Source organism: Bidens hawaiensis, unplaced genomic scaffold (assembly GCF_021521415.1).
Source record: "Bidens hawaiensis isolate Kalapana, Puna unplaced genomic scaffold, B.hawaiensis_p1.1 tig00052678_1, whole genome shotgun sequence".
Lineage (NCBI taxonomy): Eukaryota > Viridiplantae > Streptophyta > Magnoliopsida > Asterales > Asteraceae > Bidens > Bidens hawaiensis.
Window position 1 is genome coordinate 70,727 of NW_027499485.1, and position 24,051 is coordinate 94,777.

At 36.4% G+C, this 24,051-nt stretch overlaps 1 protein-coding gene and 1 pseudogene across 2 annotated transcripts; one reads left to right on the forward strand and one right to left on the reverse strand.

The window, feature by feature from the left end:
* Window positions 1-10,576: 10,576 nt before the first annotated feature.
* Window positions 10,577-12,317, reverse strand: LOC143599767 (uncharacterized). The gene is made up of 2 exons (XM_077077648.1): window positions 10,722-12,317; window positions 10,577-10,600 (listed from the first exon to the last, which is right to left on the reverse strand). The coding sequence occupies exon 1, from the start codon at window positions 12,147-12,149 to the stop codon at window positions 10,722-10,724; it is 1,428 nt and encodes a 475-aa protein (XP_076933763.1). The 5' UTR covers window positions 12,150-12,317; the 3' UTR covers window positions 10,577-10,600.
* A 5,510-nt stretch (window positions 12,318-17,827) lies between these two features.
* On the forward strand, window positions 17,828-23,850 carry LOC143599770 (kinesin-like protein KIN-5D; annotated as a pseudogene). Its single transcript, XR_013147348.1, has 24 exons — window positions 17,828-17,928; window positions 18,032-18,090; window positions 18,156-18,420; window positions 18,511-18,640; window positions 19,061-19,216; window positions 19,307-19,783; window positions 19,875-19,972; window positions 20,051-20,207; window positions 20,296-20,365; window positions 20,456-20,532; window positions 20,620-20,673; window positions 20,757-20,837; window positions 20,919-21,030; window positions 21,123-21,209; window positions 21,296-21,471; window positions 21,555-21,716; window positions 21,823-21,930; window positions 22,000-22,158; window positions 22,416-22,499; window positions 22,585-22,790; window positions 22,858-22,959; window positions 23,055-23,164; window positions 23,247-23,394; window positions 23,483-23,850. The product of XR_013147348.1 is annotated as a kinesin-like protein KIN-5D (transcript).
* Window positions 23,851-24,051: the final 201 nt, after the last annotated feature.

A 24,051-nucleotide genomic window follows, 5' to 3' on the forward strand; every position in this document is an offset into this window, starting at 1 on the left:
TAATGCAAGGAAGCCATGCATGCAACCCATGGAAGCCATGCATGCAACCCATGTAACTTGATGCACGTGGGGAATTGGTTTTAGTAGTTTAATTGTTTACTTCTCATTTTTTTACTTTTTCAAAGTCCCGTAGGTTGTGTGAGGAATAAAGGGAATCGTGGGCCATGTCTGGTTTCCCATGTTTACATGTTTTACCATTTTAGTAGGTAGTATAGTAGTGGTGAAGCTCTTTGTACCCTTTATAAGGGATTTTCATTGTTTTTATTAAGCATTCATAAAATTGTTTCAATATCTCTTCCTTAATTTCTATCACGCTTCTCTCTTTTTTGCTTAAACCGAACGAACCACAACATTACAATAAGATAAAGCATAAAAAGAAATCAACACTTCTACAGTTGTCGTCCACCGCCGCTGCCAGACGGCCGGAAAGCGGTTGGCAACGGCAAGGCAACAACTCCAATTCTCCCTCACTCTTTCTCTCTCTACGAAACATGATACCGTCATGTACCTCCACGATCAACATCGCCTAAGGTTTCGAAAATTGAAACCGGCAACACACAGACCGTCATGTACCTCCACCGTCGCGGCCGTGTAGGGTTTCCAAAATGGAACCCGGAAACACACAGACAACCGGATGTCTCATCAACAGGTCGTGATCGAAGAGAAAACACACTTGATGGAAGCCGGAGAGAGAAAGCTTTGATGATTTGAATGATTAAGTTTGATACAGAGAGAAAGCTTTGATAGATGAGATGAGATAAGAAAGAGATGTCAACAGAGCACGTGTAAAGTAATGGATACGTGTAAGGCAAAGAATACAAACAAAAACCATACAACTTGAGATGCAGTGTATACAATACGTAAAGCAGAGTGTACAACTTGAAAAGCAGAAATTACAACAGACAAAGCACGATTTTGTAAAACAAAGTTCTCTTTTAATATATATATATATATATATATATATATATATATATATATATATATATATATATATATATATATATATATATATGTTTTGGACAAAAATCTGCTAAGGATCAAGTACCCAAATCTGTTAAGTGAGGTAAGGTACTAACTTGATAATGACAAGTGTGTAATCGTAATATTGATGAACACAAAGGTTTGATCACGAGGGAAAAATCCCTTAATCAATATAGTCTTACTTCGGTCAAAACTTATCAAGACAATCTTTGGTAAAATAACTTCGGTCAAGGATTAATAAGATAATCTTTGGTCGAATTACTTTAATCAATGATCAACAAGGTAACCTTTGGTCGAGGAGTATATGATTATCATGATCTCCGGCACAAAAAACCCCCAGACGGTGAAAACTATCACCGTCAAGTTTATTAATGGTAAAAATCGGGTTACAAATGTGGTAGAGTTTATGATCGAGATTACAAAGTATAACTGATCCAAGAACATATGTCAGGATAACGTATCCACAATGTCAAATTTCTGTGCCCTAACAATTGCCCCCAAAATGACGATTGTGATAAGATCACAGCTGTCATTTTGCCTTTGATTCCAAACTTTGGCAAAAACATATGAGATTTGACAAGCTAGATATAATTATCATATATCTGTAGAGTTTCCTTGAGAACTTCTCTTCAAGCTAGATATCCAAAACTTCTTATTCTCCCTGCAAATCATGAACAACTAGTAACATATGTTTAACCCGGGTGGACGGTTCATCTTTCATATGGTGAAATCCGGGTTAAGGGTTTGGATAAGTCCAAGTGACTTATGTTTAATAATATAAAACTTTTGATTATTTGCTTGTTATTTATTTTTGTGAAAGTTTGTTTGATATAGCTTTAGCTTTATTGAAAGTTTTAAGAAATAATCTTAAATAAAAATTTTAGGATAGAATATCATTGTAAAAGTAATTTAAAGATTTCAAATCCTTAAACAAAAAGAAAATTTATAAGGATCCTAGACGAATAAATGTAAAAAATGAAAAATAGAAACCATACCAATGGGTCTGATTAGACCTAGGTTACCATAAGTAATGATCATTCTGTGATCCTGGTAGAAGCAATTTAAGGATTTTGAATCCATAAGTCTTGATCTTCATAATGAACTTAGAAACTCTGTTGCAAACAACTTATAATGTTAACTGGGATTAAACCCAACAAGCTGGGGACAAGCCCAAATAATATACTGGGGACAAGCCCGTGTAATCTGGGGACAAGCCCGTGTAATCTGGGGACAAGCCCGTGTAATTTTGGGGACAAGCCCGTGTAATTCTGAGGACAAGCCCGTGTAATTCTGGGACAAGCCGTGCAACTGGGGACAAGCCCAAATACGGATGTTAAACTGGCGACATGGCCCTTGAGAAGAGGTGAAAACCCCTTAAACCTTAGGATTAAACCGGAGACAAGGCCCTTGAGAAGAGGTGAAAACCTCTTAAACCTTAGGAAATGGTACGTCTACCATAATTCGTAGGATCCTCCATATAGCCGGAAACAACGAAATTGTCAGCCACTAAGCGTGTACTGGTCCCACTGCCCCGGACAATACATCGGATAGCGTGCGCAACTGGCGATCGTGAGAAAGGTGAAAACCTTTAAACAGTAGGGGTATGACCATCGGGGGCAAAGCCAAGGGAAATAGTAAAGTACCTTATATGTAAAGGAGAGGTGGCCAACCTCTTAGACATTGAACCTCTTATTGAAATCTGCATTGTTACTTAAAAACTTGGAAAATATAAATGTTAAGAATATATTATCCTTAGAATAAGAAGAATATAAAATGGACAAGTAATCAGATAGATATTACCGATTTTAGGATCCTTGATCCTTTAAGGATAATATATCCTCTCAGGATACTGGATCCTGATCAGAAAACATACTTCTTTAGGTGGATAGCATTCCATGCTCTTGGTAGTCTATTGTCTTCCATTGTGAGCAAATGATATGCCCCATTTCCTGCTTCCGACTCAATCTGATAAGGTCCTTCCCATTTGGGCGCTAGTTTCCCATCAGATGGATTTGTTGTGTTTTGGAAGGCTTTCCTTAATACTAGATCTCCTTCTTGAAATCTTCTGATTCTGATATTTTTGTTGTATGCCCCAGCTACCCTTTGTTGATACGCTGCCATCCTGATCTTGGCTAGGTCTCTGAGTTCTTCTATTGTATCCAAGTCATCAAGAAGGATTTTTTCATTGGCTTCAGGATCACGGATGCTCGTTCTCGCAGTAGGAACCACCAATTCTGTGGGAATTACTACTTCGGATCCAAACACCAATGAAAAGGGTGTTTGGCCTGTTGCATTCTTTGGACTTGTCCTGTCTGCCCAAAGAACATAAGGAAGTTCTTCAGCCCATTTTCCCTTCTTGGATCCTAGCTTCTTCTTTAAATTGTTGATGATAATCTTGTTGCTATACTCTGCTTGACCATTGGCATGAGGATGAACCGGAGTTGAAGTAATCATTTTGATGCCCCAACTGTCACAAAAGTTAGTAGTTCTATTCCCGATAAACTGGGAACCATTGTCACAAACAGTTTCAGCAGGAATACCAAATCTAGTTATAATATTTCGTTTAATAAAAGATATAACTTCCCTTTCTCGGACTTGTACAAATGCTTCTGCCTCAATCCATTTGGAGAAGTAGTCAGTCATAGCAAGCATAAAGACCTTTCCACCTGGTGCTTTTGGTAGTTTGCCTACAATATCCATACCCCATTTCATGAAAGGCCATGAGGAGGATATAGGATATAGAGGATCCGCTGGCTGATGATGGATGTTCGCGTGTCTTTGACAAGCATCACATTTTCTTGAATATTGCACTGCATCCTTCTTCATTGTTGGCCAAAAATATCCAGTTCTAAGTATTCTAGAAAATAATGCTCTTCCACCTGTGTGATTGCCGCAGTCTCCTTCATGAAAATCCTTGAGTACTTCTTTGATCTCAGGATCCTCGATGCACCCCAAGTATGGACCTGCAAGAGATTTTCTATATAGTATATCATCTAATAAAATGTACTGTGATACCTTGAGTTTGAAGGATCTGGGATTCTCTGCTGTTGGAATTTCTCCTGTTTGGATGTACTTTTTGATCGGGAGGATCCAGGATCCTTGATTGTCCGAGAATAATGGATCCCAAAGTACAATCTGCTTTTCACTTGTTATTTCCCCAACTTCTTGCTCTCCTATTGCTGGCGAGAGAATGTGGATTATTGGGATTTTCAAATCCTCATGAATCTTCATAGATAAGGCTAAGTTTGCCAAGGCGTCTGCCCCAGCGTTTTCTTCCCTCGGTACCTGTGTAATACTAAATATTTCGAAGGATTTCGATAACTCCTTCACAATGTCTAAATATTTCATTAGTTTCTCACCTTTAACAGCATACGAGCCATTAAAGTGGTTAGTTATCAAAAAAGAATCTACATAAACCTGAAGATACCTGATCCTCATGCTTTTGGCTAATTGCAAACCTGCGATTAGAGCCTCGTACTCTGCTTCATTGTTTGTTTCTTGAAATTCACAGGCTATGGACTGGGGTAATATGTCTCCCTGTGGCGATTTCAGTAGGATCCCCAATCCTGTTCCTCTCACATTGGAAGCGCCATAGGTGAAGAGTATCCAAGGATCCTTGGTCTTTTCCAGTTGTTGGACCTCCAAATCAACTTCTTTTTGTAGATCACTAGTGAAATCAGCCACAAAGTCCGCTAGTGCTTGAGACTTGATTGTTGTTCTTGGCTCATATCATATGCACTTAACTTCACTGCCCATTTGGCCATTCTACCTGATAACTCTGGTTTTCTAAGAACATTCTTCACAGGATAATTAGTTCTCAAAATAATGGGATGAGTTTCAAAATAGTGTCTCAATTTAGTAGAAGCCATAATTAAAGCAAGAATTAATTTTTCTAAATGGGAATACCTGGCTTCCGCATCTAGAAGACTTTTAGTTACATAATAAACGGGATGTTTTTCACCTTCATGATCCTTTACCAAGACGGCACTTACTGCATTTCCTGAGACAGCTAAATACATGTATAAGGATTCTCCATTCACAGGCTTCATTAGAGCTTGAGCTGAGGATAAGTAATCCTTCAAGGCTGTAAGCGCGGCCTCATGCTTTTCCGTCCATTCAAACTTTTTATTCTTCCTAAGGATGTCGTAGAAGTCCTTTCACTTCTCGGAGGATCTTGAGATGAACCTATTGAGGGCAGCTATTCTTCCTGTGAGCCTTTGGACATCCTTTGTATTTGCAGAAGATTTCAAATTGAGGATGGCCTCAATCTGCTCGGGGCTTGCTTCAATTCCTCTCTTAGTCACCATATATCCCAGAAATTTTCCAGCCTTAACACCAAAGTGACATTTTGACGGATTCAATTTCATGTTATATTGGTCGAGGATATTGAATGCTTCCTCGAGGTCTCTAAGGTGATCCTCAGCTTTCTTTGATTTTACCACCATATCATCTATGTAGACCTCCATAGTCTTACCCAACTGATCCTTGAACATCATGTTGACTAATATTTGGTATGTTGCCCCTGCATTTCTTAGTCCAAACGGCATAGCAGTATAACAGTATATGCCGGTAAGAGTCATGAATGTTGTATCCTCTTGATCAGATGGTTCCATCTGAATTTGTTGAAATCCAGAGGAATCATCCATAAAGGTAATCATTTCATGTCCTGCCGTTGCATCCACCATGGAATCTATATGTGGTAATGGGAAAGGATCCTTGGAGCATGCCTTGTTTAAATCAGTAAAATCGACACACACCCTCCAATTTCCATTCTTCTTTGAAACAACGACCACATTAGCTAGCCATCGAGGATACTGAACCTCTCTGATCATACCGGCCAAAAAAGTTTTTCAACTTCTTCTTGTATGATCTTGTTCCTCTCAGGAGCGAATTTCCTTCGCTTTTGATGGACGGGTTTAACAGATAAATCAAGACCGAGTTTATGAGTGATTACCTCTTTTGAAATACCTGTCATGTCCAAGTGCTTGAAGGCAAAAGTAGATCTTCTTCGCTCTAAGAAGGATATTATATCCTCCTCAATCTTACTGGGGATACTGGATCCTAGGAACACCTTTATTTCTGGATCCTCGGGGTCCAATGATACTTCTTTAAGGTCTTTCTCTCGAGCTTCCAGCACGTCCCTAGGATGTTGCTGTAGTTGCTATGCTATGGTTGGCTTGGCTGTTGGCTTCATTGATGATGAATAATAGTTCTTGGCCTCCGCTTGGTCACCTACTATCTTTACAACTCCCCAAGGAGTAGGTAGCTTGATGCACTGGTGATAAGTTGAGGCTATAGCCTTCATTCCACGGAGCCACGACCTACCTAAAATAACATTGCAACAGGAAATGTTATCTATAACACAAAATTTTTGGTATGAATTTAACCCTTCGATATAAATTGGGAGGTTGATGTCCCCCAGTGTCTTCTTGGTTTCTCCACTGAAACCAACTAGCACCGAAGTTCTAGGAATGATTTCTGAATCCGGGATGTTCATTTTCTTAAGGACATCATGTTGGATAATGTTGACCGAGCTGCCGCCGTCTACTAGGATCCTGCGTACATAAAGGTTAGAGATAAATAAAGTAATAATCAAACCGTCATGATGAGGATCCTGAATGTTCATTTTGTCTTCCTCATAGAAGAAGATTCTCTTGTCTGTTGTTAGGGTGGTTGACACGATTGGTTGATCTCCGTTATCCATCTTTATCTCTTTAGCGAGTCTTTTTGCTGCAGAGAAAGAAGTTCTACATATGTCAAAACCACCTGACATGAAATTGACTGTTCGCACGTCCAGCTTGTCCTGGTGAGGATCCTGGATCCTTGAATTGAAAAAGATTCTCTGATCAGTCACTCGAGTAGTGGGGATGAGCGGTCTTCTCTCGTCGTCCAGTTAGAATTCTACTATAGGATCTTCTCTTATGGCACAAGAATCTTGAAATAATTCGTAGTCTCTGGAGACAAAGTTGATCACATGAGCATCTGGCGGTGGTGGTGTTGCTTTCTGTGGAAGGTCTTCAGGATCTTGGATCTTGGATTTCTTCCTTCCCAAGAGTTCTTTAAAGTGACTCTTGCTTAGGAGGTAACCAATTTCCCTCCTTAAGCCGATGCATTCATCTGTTGCGTGGTCAAAATCTTCGTGGAAAACACACCACTTAGACTTGTCCTTGAAGCCGACAACCTTCTCATTTTTTGGGGTCACCTTGCTTTTTCTCCCAAATCCTTCATGGCACAGATCAAGCCATGAGTATCCATGGAGAAACAATAATCGGAGATGCAAAGATAGTCTTCATCGTCATCTCCTTCTTCAACTGCCCGCACGTTCTGATTATTGAACTTGGCGTACGGCTTTGAATTGTTATTCCTATTCCAGGATCCTTTATTCTTCTCGGGGGTTTCTTGTTTCGTTTATCCTCCAAGACGATCCTGGATCATTTTGTCTTATTCTAATCGGATGTATCTTAGTGCCCTGTTTCTGACTTCGTCTAATGTCCTGCATGGAGTCATCACTAAATCATCATAAAAGGGGGAGCTCTTCTGAATTCCCATCTTGAATGCTTCAACAGCAGTAGTCATGTCAAGATTTGGGATTTCTAGAGCTTCCTTGCCGAATCTGGTGACGAAATTCCTAAGGTATTCATCACTAGGTTGGACAACACGATATAAATCACTGGTTAACCTCTCAAATTTCCGACTACAGGAAATTGAGTGTTAAACAAGTTAACTAAGTGAGAGAAATAAGTAATTGAAAAAGGAGGAAGACTTAGCATCCATTTTAGAGTGGCTCCCGTTAGTGTGGATCCAAAGCCCTTGCATAGGCAGGCTTCTTTAAGTCTCTCTGGAATAGGATTGATCCTCATCCTTTCCCTATACTGTGCTACATGTTCTTTAGGATCAGTGGTCCCGTCGTAAGTCTTCATATTCGGAGTCTGGAACCGCTTCGGGATTTTAGCATCACAGATAGGCGGAGCGAATCTGGATACTCTGTGGCTTCCCTCAGGTATCTCAGGAATTGGTCTTATGACCCCGGGAACACTGGATATCATATCCTTGAGCTTCTTCAGCTCCTTGGCTATAGCTTGGTTGATACCTGCATCCTGCATGGAACCACGGTTAGCATCTAAGGATAAAGGATCGTACAAGTTACCTCTTTGATGAGTGAAGGTTGGCATCTCGGATGAGTAGATGGGATAGGAGGAGTCTGCGATAAGAGTTGGTCCTCCAGAGGCTATAGTCTGCATGGGGATTATGTCCCCTTCATGGACTTCGGAGGATCGTTGATGTTGGACGCCCGAGGATCCTTGATTCGGAAAGAAGGATCCTTGATTTGGGATGAAGGATCCTTGAGGTTGGGTACCATAAGATCCTTGTGGAAGGATGACCGATCCTTGCCGATAATATGAGGATTCTTGATTCTGCTGACCCATGGATCCCTGTTGAAGGATAGATGATCCTGGCTGAAATAGCGAGGATCCTTGAGTCTGTTGACCCATGGACCTCTGTTGAATGATAGATGATCCTTGAGAGAACTGAGCCATGGATTCTGGACTGGTGAAATCCAGCATCCTTGGCATCAGGGGGTGAGATCCTCTGTTGGCCTCTTGTTCTTCTTGAGATCCTCTATCTCACGGAGGATCCTCTGATTAGTCTTGTTCTGCTGCTCCATGTATGCTTTAACCTGCGAAAACATAGATGAAACATCACTGTTAGTATTAACCACCGGGGCAGCAGCAGCGGTCTTTGAGCTCTGGAAGACTGATAGTTGCGTCTTGCTCCCAGCGGCAGTAGGCCATTGGGTTCCCGTGATTGGCGGAGGCATCGGTGGCAAAGTCCTTGATGAGAGAGGAACCGTAGCCGGCATGGTTGATGAAGCAGAGGTTGATTGAGAGGCCATTGATAGTGATATGGGTATGAAAAAGTTGAGAATGATAAGAATAATATGGATTATAGCACCAATTGCCCCACGGTGGGCGCCAAATTGTTTTGGACAAAAATCTGCTAAGGATCAAGTATCCAAATCTGTTAAGTGAGGTAAGGTGCTAACTTGATAATGACAAGTGTGTAATCGTAATATTGATGAACACAAAGATTTGATCACGAGGGAAAAAGCCCTTAATCAAGATAGTCTTACTTCGGTCAAAACTTATCAAGGCAATCTTTGGTAAAATAACTTCGGTCAAGGATTAATAAGATAATCTTTGGTCGAATTACTTTAATCAATGATCAACAAGGTAACCTTTGGTCGAAGAGTATATGATTATCTCGATCTCCGGCACAAAAAAACCCCCGGACGGTGAAAACTATCACAGTCAAGTTTATTAATGGTAAAAATCGGGTTACAAATGTGGTAGAGTTTATGATCGAGATTACAAAGTATGCTAGTGTAGAGAGAATGCTAGTTTCTGCTCTAGTGTGTGTGAAATACAATGAGTTCTCTAATCGATCATATCTCAATTGTTTATGAAGGAAATAAATACAACTATAAGTCCTATCTTTAAGGCATTACTCCACTAGCCACTCCCATCACTTTGACCACGTGCCATAGAAGTCCAGTAGCGAAATAAGTGGATGACTAAGTCTAGGAGCCGTTAATGTTGATAAATATCAACATTCATATGAGAAACAACCGTTAACAGCACCAAATACCGAGGATCCATGATCCTGACACAGCTCTGCAACTCTTCGGAAGGATACTTGATCCAGACATGTCTTCAAGAATAACATATCCTCAGCACTCAGTTATTTGTGACTCAACAAGAAGTCCTATAAATCCGCCACTTCTCCCACTAAACATGTTACAGCCATTTGACCACGTGTTTGACAAGTCCAATGGCGATATATCCGGTGGAATAAGTCTTGGAGCCGTTATACTTATTAAATAACAACCTACACACAAGAACCAATTGTAAATAATTCCAAGTACTGAGGACCACTGGTCCTGACAGGATCTGTCTAAGGATAACTGATCCAAGAACATATGTCAGGATAACGTATCCACAATGTCAAATTTCCGTGCCTTAACAATATATATATATATAATAGTTGTAATATAAATAAAAATCTATATATAAAAGAAATTTAGTTGGAAATTACGGGTGTTTTTTTAACAAATTAACAGGTATACCCAATACTAGTTGGTATGTCTAATACGCAATAGATAATATTACCTAACGAGTAACGAGTATTGAATCGGGTTCAATACCGTACCCAAACCGACCCATTTGCATCCCTGACACTCACCTATGAGTACAAACATTTCTTTGAGGATTCTATATGTTTTATTCAGTTTCTTTGGTTACCATTTGTAATTTAGATATGCCAACTTTTCCCCTTAATGTATAACGTTTTAACCCAAATATTATCCGGTGGGTTAATGTTGTGAACTATATATTAGATAAAAATTGTTGGATTGGTGTCACAAGACTGCAATTGGTTTAAGTGGCGGCATCAGCTCGTGCCTCATCCGGTATCTTTTAAATCTAAACTTTTTATTATAGTTCCGGTACCATAACAAACGTACCCGAAACCGACCAATTCACGTCAACTCATAGTCGCAACAGCAGGCCGGCTCCGAGAAACACAAAAAAATTTTGGGCCGAAGGCGAATCTAAATTTGGGCCTTAAGACTTAAGTAAAATATAAACTCGATAACGCAAATAAAAAAGCAAATCATACGATGATAATATTAATTTCAATACACAAAACATAAATATTGTAGCAAAATAATCTAATTTACATACCTAAACGAAACGCGATGCTCGCCTTGCATTTTTTGAAGCAAAACTCTCGATCAATTCTTGATAATCTATGCTTTCCAACACATCGCTCTCAATAGATATCATCGCCAAGCCATTAAGTCTTTCTTGGGACATTGTGGATCGCATGTAAGTCTTCAACAACTTCAATTTTGAAAAGCTTCTTTCGGTCGAAGCCGCGGTTACCAGAATAGTCAACAACACTCGATATGCATTCACCGCGTTAGGAAAAAAACCATGTTGCACCACATTGTTTAAAGCATCTAAAGGGGTGACAATATCACTAGATAAAAATGTCTCAAACAACTTCAACTCCAAAAAAAGTTCCTCGGCATCAATATCGGACTCTTCTCCATGCTTCAATGCTTCTTGAAGAGTATAACAACACGATTTAAGTTTTGTTTCATCAAGCGCCTTCAACTTTTTAGGAAACAAAAAACCAAATAGTTGTTCGTATTGTTCGAATCTTGTTTCAAGAGAAGAAATCGATGGGTCAACAATACATAAAAAGTAGTTGACTCTAAAGTTTTCCTCGGGTGAAAACAAAACTTCTTGCTCACGAGACTCGTCAAATTGTTTTTTCCTAATAAGCGTACGACTTTGAGAGAATACCGGATCAACACCCATTTCAATGGCAATTTTTTTAGCATCAACAATTGCCTTAGGAAACCCCATTTCTCTATAATTCTTGAAGTATTTGATCAATTTCTTCACTTGTTTAATAGCAACATCGAGAACCATATCCTTGGCTTGCAATCTTTTGCTAACGAAATTCACCATTGATAATATTTCATACCAAATGACAATTGCTAAATAAAATTCATACTCACCAAATTCATTCTTTGTTATCGTATGAGCATCACTTTGAGTTTTATTATCCAAGTCGGTGTCCCTAATTTCAAGCAAATCTTCTCTTACATCCGAAAGTTGAAATCTAATCGGTTTAACACTATCCACACGACTTTCCCAATGAGTAGGACACATTGACTTAAGAGTGAGTCCTTTAACATTGTCTTTCAAAACCTCCCACCTCTTAGTAGAATTAGCAAAGACGCTATAAATCCGTTGAATGACACCAAAGAATTCTCTAGATTTAGTGCAAGCGTTAGCCATGTCACATAGTACAAGATTAAGACTATGACAACCACATGCGGCATAAAAAGCCCTAGGATTTATATCTAAGAATCTCTTTTGAACTCCTTGATGTTTTCCTTTCATGTTCGATCCGTTATCATAGCCTTGACCACGCATATTATTGACATCAAGACCAAGAGACTTTAATTCCTCAAGTGTAACATCAAAAAGTCCTTTACCGGTGGTATCATCAACAACTAGAAAACCTAAAAATGATTCCTCAACAGTAACCGAATTAGATTTTAAATTGATATTGACATACCTCACAATTATAGACATTTGTTCTTGGTGACTTATACCCGGAGTGCAATCGAGGATGATAGAATAATACTTTGCTTGCTTTATCTTCTCAGTGATTTCCGATCTAATCCGATGTGCTAGTAAACCGATTAACTAGTTTTGGATATTGTGACCAAGATAATGTACGTTGAGTTCGTCACTCATAATACACCGTACATGTTCTTTTATAATTGGGCCGAACTCTTCCAACATCTTAACCAATCTCAAAAAGTTTCCATTATTTTTTTGGTATAACTTCTCTAAGGATCCCCGAAATGCTAAACCATTTTTTGCAAAAATTTCACAAGTGCAATAATCCTAAAATAACTTCTCGCCAATAATCTCTTTCTTTCTTGAATTGTTCGTATGCTACTTTGTCGATGGTTTCCTTACAACTCAATCTCTTTCGCATTTCAAACCATCGTTTCATATTCTTCAAATGTTCGATGCCAAGCTCATGTTCTATAAGTCTAACGGAACAATTCTTCCAAGTAGCAAAACCATCGCTATCTAACCCACCTTTCGGATGCCCTTTTCTAAAAAGTTTACAAAAAAACAAAATAATTTGTCAACCTCCTTTGAATGCACTAGCCATACTCTATCATAAGTGTCCCCATTACATAGACGCCTAGTATACATGCTTGAAGAAAACCGTCTTCCCGTTGAATTCACCGGACCCTTATCAATAGGATCTCGTTTTGGACCTTTCTCAACCAACAAAGTAATCATGTACGGATTAAGGCCATCCCAATTTCTAGGATCAAAAATATCAATTTTTGTATTTATATTACCTCCATTCACATTAGCTCCATCCATATTAACATCAACATCAACATCATGATCATCATCTTTATCCACATCATCTTTATCCACATCAATATCATCTTTATCAACACGAACATCCACATCAATATCATCTTCATCCACATTGACATTACCATCAACATTAGCTTCGACATTAATCACATTATCATCATCAACATAAACACGTTCTTGTTCTTCATTAACATTAAAAGTTTCTGGTTGTTTTGTAAAAAACTTGAATATATCCCCGGCTTGAGACTTTCTTATTTCTTCGTCACGTTTCCTCTTTTTGCGTTTTTCATTACCCGGATAGGCATTTGTATTTAGGAGGCATTTTTCTAAAAAATAATATATATGTGTTAATTCAATAAACAAAAACAAAGTAACAATTAACAATCAAACCTACTGTTAACATAAACTGATAAACTAATAAACAACAATTCAACAACTTTTATAACAAAACTGACAAACTGTTAGTCTGTTACTAACCCAAACTGATAAACTGAACTCACTAACTTTTATAATTAAAGTATAAAACTAAACAAATTATTTGTTAGAACTCACAACAACTCACAACTCAGAACTAATTACTAACCGCTGACGGAATCTGACTGTCGGAGTGTCGAAGCAGGGTGGTTGGAGCCGGCTGCGCCGCTGTGGTGGTGGTGGACTGGTGTCTGGTGGTGCAGGCTGCTGGCTGCCGGCGGTACGCGGTGGTTGGTGCCTGGTTGCTAGTTGGCGCCTGGCTGCCTTTTTGAGTTTTTGTGCAGTGTACGTTGGTATGGAAAATGGAAGATAAAAGATTGTGATGGTTGTTAGGTTGTATTTTATTTTTTTAAAACCTCTGAGAATGATTATAAATGCGTATGGGCCTAAACAATTTTGGAAGATTGGGCTACAAACAAATGAACAATTCATAAATCATAAATGGGCCTAAGCAATTTTTTTTTATAAAATATAATTTTTTTTTTAAATTTTCGGGCCTACTGGGTAGTCGGGCCCATGGCGGTCGACTACCCTGCCATGGGCCTGGGCCGGCCCTGCGCAACAATTGGGTTTTACATACCGACTAAACGTCGTTTTAAATATGTTACTTTTTTGTATTAGCTATATGGGTATTCTAGGTGTTCAATATAATTTTTGGGGGTAGTGTCAGTGTCGTAATAAAGCTCACTGATACCAATCGAATTGTTATCGATTTGAACATAAGTTGTATTTTTTTTTCTATTTGTAACTTTTTTATTATAAGTTTTACGAGTGTCGCTAGTATCTTCTATGTTGAGGGCCTAGTTTTTTCAATTCAGTGTCGGTATCGTAATAAACTTAACTAGCATCAACCAAATGCACATGAATACACTAGCACAACACATCGATACAAACCTAGTTACATATTAAAGGAATGGGAAAAAATATAGTTGTCAAGAATTCTTAAAAATAAAATGGACTTCTCTGAAAAAGTAGTGCACACTTCATGCCCTACAGGCCAACATTATGGTGTGGCTTATAGCCTTATACATCCACATTCACGATGTTAACATTTGTTAGAAGCTGATAGGTAAAACAAATTTGGGTAAAATGATTAAGATAAAACAATCTGAAAATATATAAAATAGTAGTATATTATATCTCACCTAAAATTTCGAGTATTTTATTATTGTTTTAAAATGAAATTTCGGATTGTTTTTTGTTTTCTTGAAGGTGACTAAATTGCGAGAATCATGTGCCGGCATTGCATTATTCATTTTCATATGGCCCAGTCATCTGGAACCTGCCGATAACTTGTCCCTTAATTTACTTAAATAATTATTGGTTTCAAATTTCAAAGAAATATTTTTTGTTTAATAAACATGTGTTTAATTTTCCCTCCTAATTGTCTTGAAATTCCTTTCGAAAAATAAATAAATTTTGTCTTGAAATTATTCTCATCTAATTCACAGAAGGAATCACAAAGTTTCAAATGTTGGGTTCCAATAAAGTTTTTATTAATTTATCTTAAGTAGAACATTAACAAGAGTTCTTTTTGAAACGACCGAAGGTAAAAATATAACACTCCACTAGCAAAACATTAGATAGAAAAACAAACAATTATAAACAACAAACGATAATGTAAGAGTTAGCTTATAAGAAAACGATTGCATTAATGCTACTGATATTTATATGAGGAGAAATGATCAAATAAGAAGTTTGGTTTTCCTATTAAGGCTAGGAAGGAGGGTATTTTAGTCTACTACCTTAATATTGAAACCCACTTAAATTTTCACTCATCTTCTACAGCTACCACCGCCCACCGCCACCACCTTGCCGGAAAAGTCTTCGGAAATTTCGCCGGAAAATAAAACACTATGAAAAACACAATGGAAAAAACACTATGAAAATAAAAACACAATGACAAAAACACAATGAAAACACAATTAAATAACACAATATAAAAAACACAATGCAAAAAACACTATGAAAAATTAAAACACAATTGTATAACACAATTTTGTAAAACACAATTATGATAAAACACACCTTGTAAAAACCCACAAATTTTTATTTTTATTTTTATAAAGCAGTATGGTACTCATATAAAAGATAAAAAAACACTCATTTTTATGGTGAAATTGTTTGGAAAAAAAAATGTCGTATAAAAAGTTATGGGCGTTTTAAAATGATAGGGGTATTTGACATGTGCCTTGCATGTGGAGAGAGAAGTCAACAAATGTGTTATCCATATTATGCCCTTACCCTTGTTTTACACTTGATGATATCTCTAATCTAATCTCAACCATTCAATTATCAAATGAATGACCAAGATTATTTCCTATCGTTTCTAGAAAAACTAATCTTATTATAACTCAACCATTTATATGAGTAACTTAAATGAAATAAAGTTATTAGAAAATAACTATACTTCAACTCAGGGGCGGACCTACCCATATGGTGCGGGGGTCGGCTGTCTCCTGTGAAAAAACTAAAATTAGTGTGATTATGGTGTCAAAATCTTAAACGACCCCTGTGAGATTTTGACACCGACCCCTATGAAATTTTGAAATCCAAAGAGCAATGAAAGAAAAATTAGAAAGAAAGAATGTAACATGATAAGAAAATCTCCAGCTAGGGCAGCAGTGCTTGTTTAAAGAAGAAGAAGAAGATGAAGAAAGAGAACCCTTAAGTGCTAAGTGTTTATACCATATTTCTTTTTAACTTTCATGAGCTTTTTAAGATTTACTTTATGGCCGGTTAGAAAAACCAAGGTTTACTTTGTGGCCCAATTAAAAAAACTAACAAAAGACTCTAATTTTTTCACAGTAGGAGTTTATTTGGGTCTTCGTCTTCCTTTCTTTTCCTTTGTGCAAACGCAACAATATATTCATATAAGAACTCTTTAACTATAACTTATTTATTTATTATGTTGTTTGATTTAGTATTAAAACATATAAATTTCATTGGTTCTTTATTGTTTATATTTTATTTAACTTTCATTTATCATCTTTTTCTATTTGTTAGATGATATGTATCTTTTATATAGCTTACTTCCATTAAAATTAAGAACCTTATAATAAATATTGATCGGTATAAATATATAACTTAGAGTTAGCAGCTTAAAATTGGTCAAGTGGTTGCATATCAACGAAAAAAATAAATGTTATATATACATTTATCAAAGTAGGAATTATATTTTACATATATAGTTTTTTGTATGATCGGAGTCAAATGAACCGGCTGAAACGGACGAAAAAATTGTATACCGATTTGACCCGACACGAATGGCCGAACCAGAACAATTTTTTTTTATATAACTTAGTACTGACCCAAAAATTTTCGACCCATGTGAAAAAATTTTCTGGATCCGTCACTGCTTCAACTTTGACTTTTTATATCATTCACCACACATGCATGTAATAAATAAATAATTAAAACAAGTTTTTCTTCAACAGACTATAGGTAATTTGTTTGATTCATTTGCACGGAAGCTGGTACGACGTATAATTACATAAATATTTTCAAAATCTAAATAGTCGTCCAACCGGTTTAGACTCAATTTGGTTTACTACTCCTCAAATGATTATCTTTTGTTGAAGGTGTTTCTTTAACAACCGGTTTAGGACAAATCTAGGATTTATGAGTAATGACATTACTTATAGGAAGGAACATTTCACTTCAAGTGCATGTGATGTTGAGCCCCAAATAACGTATGCTGCGCTTTTGTCATTTAAATTTATGTTAACTTTTTTCTAATTTTTTTTGGTAAGCTTTTTGGTATTTAAAAGAAAATAACAAGTTATTCATGATAAAAAAATATTTCAATGTTTAACATCATTTTCTTAATTGAAGCACTAAATATCAACCCTCGGTTTCAAAATAACTCTTCATTTGATATGTAGTATATCTTTAATAAAACAAAATACACATATATACCTAAAATCTTAATCTTAATAAGTAATATAGAATAACTTCTTTGGTCTCAATTACGAAATAAATATTATTTTCATTTCATTATCTTTAAAACAACCACATTGATTTTGTATAAATCCACAAAATATAATGATCTCCTATTCCGATTCTTTCATTTTCATTACTGCCTGTTTTAATTGACGTACCTTTCATTTTTTAAAGCCATAAAATATAAATATCTCCAAATAAACATTTTTTTCAGAAAAAAAAAACATTAAATATATTCTTCTTCATAAAGATTAAAACAGACAAAGCATAAAACAAATTCTACAAAAAATATTTATTTTATGGAATGCAAGTTAGATTTCAAACGCATATCATGCTAATCTAACGCTCTCCGTCAAGTTTGACGGCTGGAGCCTAAAACTTAAACGCTCCATTAACGGCATTATTATCTTTTGAAAACTCACTGTGTGTGTGTTTTCACCTTCACCTTCACCTTCACCTTAAAGCATCACCATTTTTATTCAACAAATCGCTTCTATTACTCTCTCAGTCGGCAACATTTGGTCCAGTCAACGGCCGGCTATTCCAGGTTTCACGCACTCATTATTATTAGTATTATTTTCACCTTCATTCCTTTATTCAATTCTTTCGATCCGAAGTCAATGCGATTCAATCGTGCCAAATGTTTTCAGATTTGAATCCAGTTGAGTTGACTCAGTGACTTCAACTGTAAACTTGCCGGTGATTAGAGGTATAGTAATATTATTATTGATTATAAGCTTATTACTTTATTTATTATATATACATTGCTTTTAGGTAAATAAAACCAATAGTGAAACTGATAGCGAAACCGGATCTTTCTGATTATTATTATTGTTATTGATTCAGTCATATTCATGATTTGAGTGAGTAGATTGTTAGGTATGGAGAGAAGAGGGGGAAATGTGGTTCAAAGCTCACCGTCAAACACACCGAGGTCGGTTGACAAGGCGGCGAGAGATATTAGGCCGGCGGAAGGAAATATGAATGGTAAACATGATAAAGAGAAGGGAGTAAATGTTCAAGTTATTGTGAGATGCAGGTTTGTAAGTTTGAAATGAAAGCGTGTGTGAGATTTGATTTTGATTGTTTTTACGAGAGTTGAATGATTGCGGTGTTTGGTTATGTGTAGACCGTTGAATGAGGATGAGATGAAAGCGCACACGCCGGTGGTGATCACATGTACTGAGAACAGGAGAGAAGTTTGTGCGATTCAGAATATAGCTAATAAGCAGATTGATAGATCGTTTGTGTTTGACAAGGTAATTCTATTTTCTCATCTCATTTATGCTTATTCTCTTTGCTAGTTTAATATATTTACCAAAGAGGTTGTAAATTTGGAGATGTGTCATATGCGTAGATTATGCATGTGCAGGCATTTAAATTTGAATTGTAGTTTGTAACCTAGTTTTCATGTAAAAAAAGAAAAGAAATATACAGTGAAGTGTTCTGTCAGTCCGTATGAAACGAATGTGGTCACTGGTCAAGGGTCAATGTAAACATTTTTTTTGCTGTCAATGGTTGATGCCTGATTTACAATGTACCTATTAGGTGCATTGTTAACCGAGAATCAATTTTTTTTGAAGATGCAACAACCTCTGGACCATATGTTAATAACATTGCATGATAATGTCTCTGATAATGTTTCGAAGAGCTGATGTGGAAATTCTTAATCTCTATAGGTCTTTGGTCCAAACTCACAACAAAGGGACTTGTATCATGCAGCTGTGTCTCCCATAGTATTTGAAGTTCTAGAAGGATACAATTGCACTATATTTGCTTATGGCCAAACAGGAACCGGGAAAACATACACAATGGAGGGAGGAGGGAGAAAAAAGGTATTTTTAGGTTCCAAATGAAATGATAAAATCTACCAACTTTCTTTTCTTTGGCTTTTACTGAACCAAGCAACCTTATATTCTGTCTAGAATGGGGAATTTCCAAGTGATGCAGGTGTCATTCCGAGATCCGTACGACAAATATTCGATATATTAGAAGCACAAAAGGCAGAGTACAATATGAAAGTCACATTTTTAGAGCTGTACAACGAGGAGATAACCGATCTTTTAGCTCCTGAAGAAACTTCAAAGTTTCCTGACGATAAATCAAAGAAACCCATAGCACTTATGGAGGATGGAAAAGGTTGTGTTTTTGTAAGAGGTCTGGAAGAAGAGATGGTTTCTACTGCAGATGAAATTTATAAAATATTGGAAAAAGGTTCTGCAAAAAGACGTACTGCAGAAACCCTTTTGAATAAACAAAGCAGTCGTTCTCACTCAATCTTTTCTATCACAATTCACATTTAGGAACGAACCCCAGAAGGTGAAGAAGTTATCAGATGTGGCAAGCTTAATCTTGTTGATCTCGCTGGTTCAGAGAATATATCTAGGTCTGGTGCTAGAGAGGTAAACACAAACTTCACAATATTGTTCTTTGTTGTAATAATAATTATAATTACAGATAAATGCATCACATTATAATAATATTTTGATTCAGGGCAGAGCAAGGGAAGCTGGTGAGATCAACAAGAGCTTGCTTACACTTGGCAGAGTCATAAATACATTAGTTGAGCACTCAGGTCATATACCCTACAGGTATTACTTTGTTGGATATAATATCACAACAGTTGACAGAGACATTATTTATTTTAAAAAATATGTTTTTAATGACAGGGATAGTAAACTAACAAGGTTGTTGAGAGATTCTTTGGGAGGGAAAACAAAGACATGCATAATTGCCACTATCTCTCCCTCTATTCATTCTTTGGAGGAAACACTCAGTACTTTAGACTATGCACACCGAGCCAAAAATATTAAGAACAAACCAGAGGTTAGTGGTTTCGAGATTGGTTGTTTAATTAGTAGAAACATTATGTTCCTTTAGCAAGTTTTGATTGTTTGTTTGATTCTTATTTCAGATTAATCAGAAAATGATGAAATCTGCAATGATGAAAGATCTGTACTCTGAAATTGAACGGCTCAAACAAGGTTGGAGCCCTCTGCCTGTTCTTCTCTACTCTCTCATTAGGCTAATTTATATTCTACACTCTTATGTGGTTTGACTTTTGAGTTGACCAGAGGTCTATGCTACTAGAGAGAAGAATGGAATCTACATACCAAAAGACAGATATCTACAGGAAGAAGAAGAGAAGAAGGTACACCCCCGTTAAGTTGTAATATTTACGTCCACCTGATTTGTTATTATTATTATTTTTATTTTTCTGTCTAATTTCTTTCTCTAGGCAATGGCTGAAAAAATAGAGCGGATGGAACTTGATGCTGAGTCAAGGAGCAAGGTACAATTAAGGCTAATTTAGTCATTTCCCCGTTTATATGTTAATAAACATGACTGATAATTGTAATCTACTACTGTAAACAGCAATTTATGGAGCTTCAGGAACTTTATAATTCTCAGTAGCTAGTGAATGCAAATTTAACTGGGAAGCTTGAGAAGACAGAGGTATAATGCTATTTGAGTTTTCAATACATTAAATCTTCAGTTTTTTGGAATGAAATAATCATATTTTTACTACACCTTTAGATAAAGCTGCAAGAAACTGAAAACTCATTGTTGGATCTTGAAGAAAAGCATAGACAAGCAAATATAACAATCAAAGAAAAAGAATTCCTTATCATAAATCTTCTCAAATCTGGTAAGCATTTTCCAAAATCTCAATATCTATCAGATGTTTCTGAATAGACATGCATCTGAACAGAATTTAAACGATTTTTTAATGTTAATCAGAAAAAGCTCTTGTTGAGCGGGCATTTGACCTTCGAGCTGAGCTGGAGAACGCTTCATCAGACGTATCTAAACTGTTCACCAAGATTGGTATGCAATACCCAAAATAAAATAAAATATAATTATCAATTTGGTCAGAAAAAATCCAATTTTCTGTAACATGTTTGATGTTTCAGAACATAAGGATAAAATAGAAGATGGAAACAGAATTCTTGTCCAACAGTTCCAACCTCAGTTAACTAACCAGCTCGACATCTTGCATAAAAGTGTGGCAGCTTCGGTTACACAACAAGAACAACAATTAAAGGGCATGCAGGAAGATATGAAATCTTTTGTATCAACCAAGGGCCAGGTATGATTTTTCATTTAAGTGTACTAAACGATAACTTACATATTTAATTATGTGAGTGAATATTTAATTATGTGATTGTACAGGCTACTGAAGAGCTCTGACTTGGTCTAGAGAAGTTGAAATCATTATATGGTTCTGGTATCAAATCTCTGGATGATCTGGCAAATGAACTTGATGGAAATTCACAGTCAACACTTGGATGTCTTAATTCTCAAGTTTCCCAAAATTCTTCTGCTCTTGGGGATGTATGTTTTTATCTTGATTTAATCTTTCTCTTAAAACTGTGTTTATACTTGCTACTCATTTATTCTTTAATATTTTGACATAATGTCATCCACAAATTCAACACAGCTTTTCAAGGGCATTGCATCAGAAGCTGAGGAGTTACTTAATGATCTCCAAAACATTCTCCATATTCAAGAAAATAAACTAGCCACATACGCTCAACAACAACGAGAGGTAAGATTTTTTTCCTACGCAGTATAACAATAGGAAATTGTTTAATCTGCTTTTTAAAATTATATGTAGGCACATAGCAGAACTGTTGAAAGCTCGAGGTCGATTTCTAAAATCACAGCAAACTTTTTCGTAACCCTAGACATGCACGCAACCAAATTGACACAAATTATTGAAGAGGGTCAGTCTGTCAATGAACAAAAGTTATCTGAACTTGAAAGAAAGTTTGAGGTAATGATTATTTTTGACATTCAGTTAAAACAAACCAGTGAGTCGTATGGGGCCAAATCATATGGCCCATATGGTGTTTTGATTGACAAAGAAATGACCGAGTTGACCACTGACAAGCCCATATGACCTTGTTTCGTCCTGTCATAAGGCCCACATGATGCATATGGCTTGTGTGATGTGACTGGGGGGCTGTTGTATCTTTAACATAACCTTGTTTTTGGAAATATGTTTTCGTCTTCTCATTTACATACGTTCAGGAGTGTGCTGCAAATGAAGAAAGACAACTGCTAGAGAAAGTTGCAGAACTGCTTGCAGGTTCAAATGCTAGGAAGAAAGAACTGGTATACTTTTTTAGTTTTTTTTAGCATCTAAAGATCATTGAGCTTAACTATAACGTTTCTTGATATTATTTTGACCAAATTACAGGTCACAACAGCAGTAAACGGTCTAAGAGAAAGCGCAGCTAGCAAAACCAACAGATTCCAGCAAGAAATGGAAACCATGAAAGAATCAAGGTGTTCTGTGAGAGCTGAATGGTCAGATTACACTAAAAAGGCTGAAACCCATTATATTGAAGACACCACTGCAGTTGAAAATGGAAAGAAAAACCTAGACGAGACTCTTCAAAATTGGTACATCCCCTTATTTACACAATTCTTAACATTTCTAAACTTAATAATTAATTTTTCATTCTTGCAGTTTGCAAAAGGTGCAAATGGGGTCACAACAATGGAATAGTGCTCAAGAATCTTTACTCAGTTTAGAGAAAGCCAATGTGGCTTCTGTGGATGAAATAGTTAAGTAATAATAACATAAGTGCAAAAACACAAACTTTAAACCGTTTTTTTTTTTGTAAATTTTTACATAGTATTCTTTTTTTTTTTAACTTTTTGTAGCCGGGGACTAGAAACCAATCAAAATTTGCGTTACCAGTATTCGGTTGCAGCATCATCGACACTTGAAGATACAAATGTTGCAAATAATAACCTTCTTTCCTCGATTGAATGTAAGTATAATAATTATATTTCTCCTGTTGAAACAAACTTTTACCTAGTTAAAATTTTCGTTTGTAATACAATAATTTGCAGGCTCTTTACAACTCGACCACGATGCATATCGGAATCTTGATTCCATGATTGTTCCTTGTGGAAACTGAGGGAACTTAATGGTGGACATTATGATAAGATTGTTGAGATTACAGATCATGCAGGAAAAACACTCCTAAACGACTATACCGTAAGTTTTGTTTTTTACATTCTAGATGACTTCCATTTTTTTAAAACAAATAAACAATAATATCATTGTGCTTTATGGTAACTTTCAGGTTGATGAACCATCATGTTCCACACCAAGAAAGAGATCATTCAATCTACCAACCACCACTTCCATTGAAGAGCTGCGGACCCCACCGTTTGATGAGCTGCTCAAATATTTTTGGTCAACTTCAAGGCTACCAAATGGTGATGTGAAGCATCTTGAAGGTGGTGTGAATTCAATGAGAGACTCGCGGCACCCGCTCACTGCTGTTAGTTGAGAGAAATAAAAAAAACAAAAAAAATAAAGCAAAATAATAATGGATTTCATAAACCTGATATAGTGTACATATACATATTATTTATTACAAAAAAATATTCATTGTTCATTGGATGAGATTTTAGAATAGATTTAGATTTAGGTTTGAATGTTGAGAGTTGCCGGATGTATTGTTTGTTACTTTAATACGGTTTTGGTATAAGTTATTGTAGTTTGAATATAACCGTTTTTTAAGACTGTTATAAAATCTCTATTTATTTATTATTTATTTTATCTTCAATCAATTTCTTCTAAGCTACTTGAAGCTCTAAACCCGAATGTTCTAAATCAACTTGGTTGTAAACAAATTGAGCTTGAGTT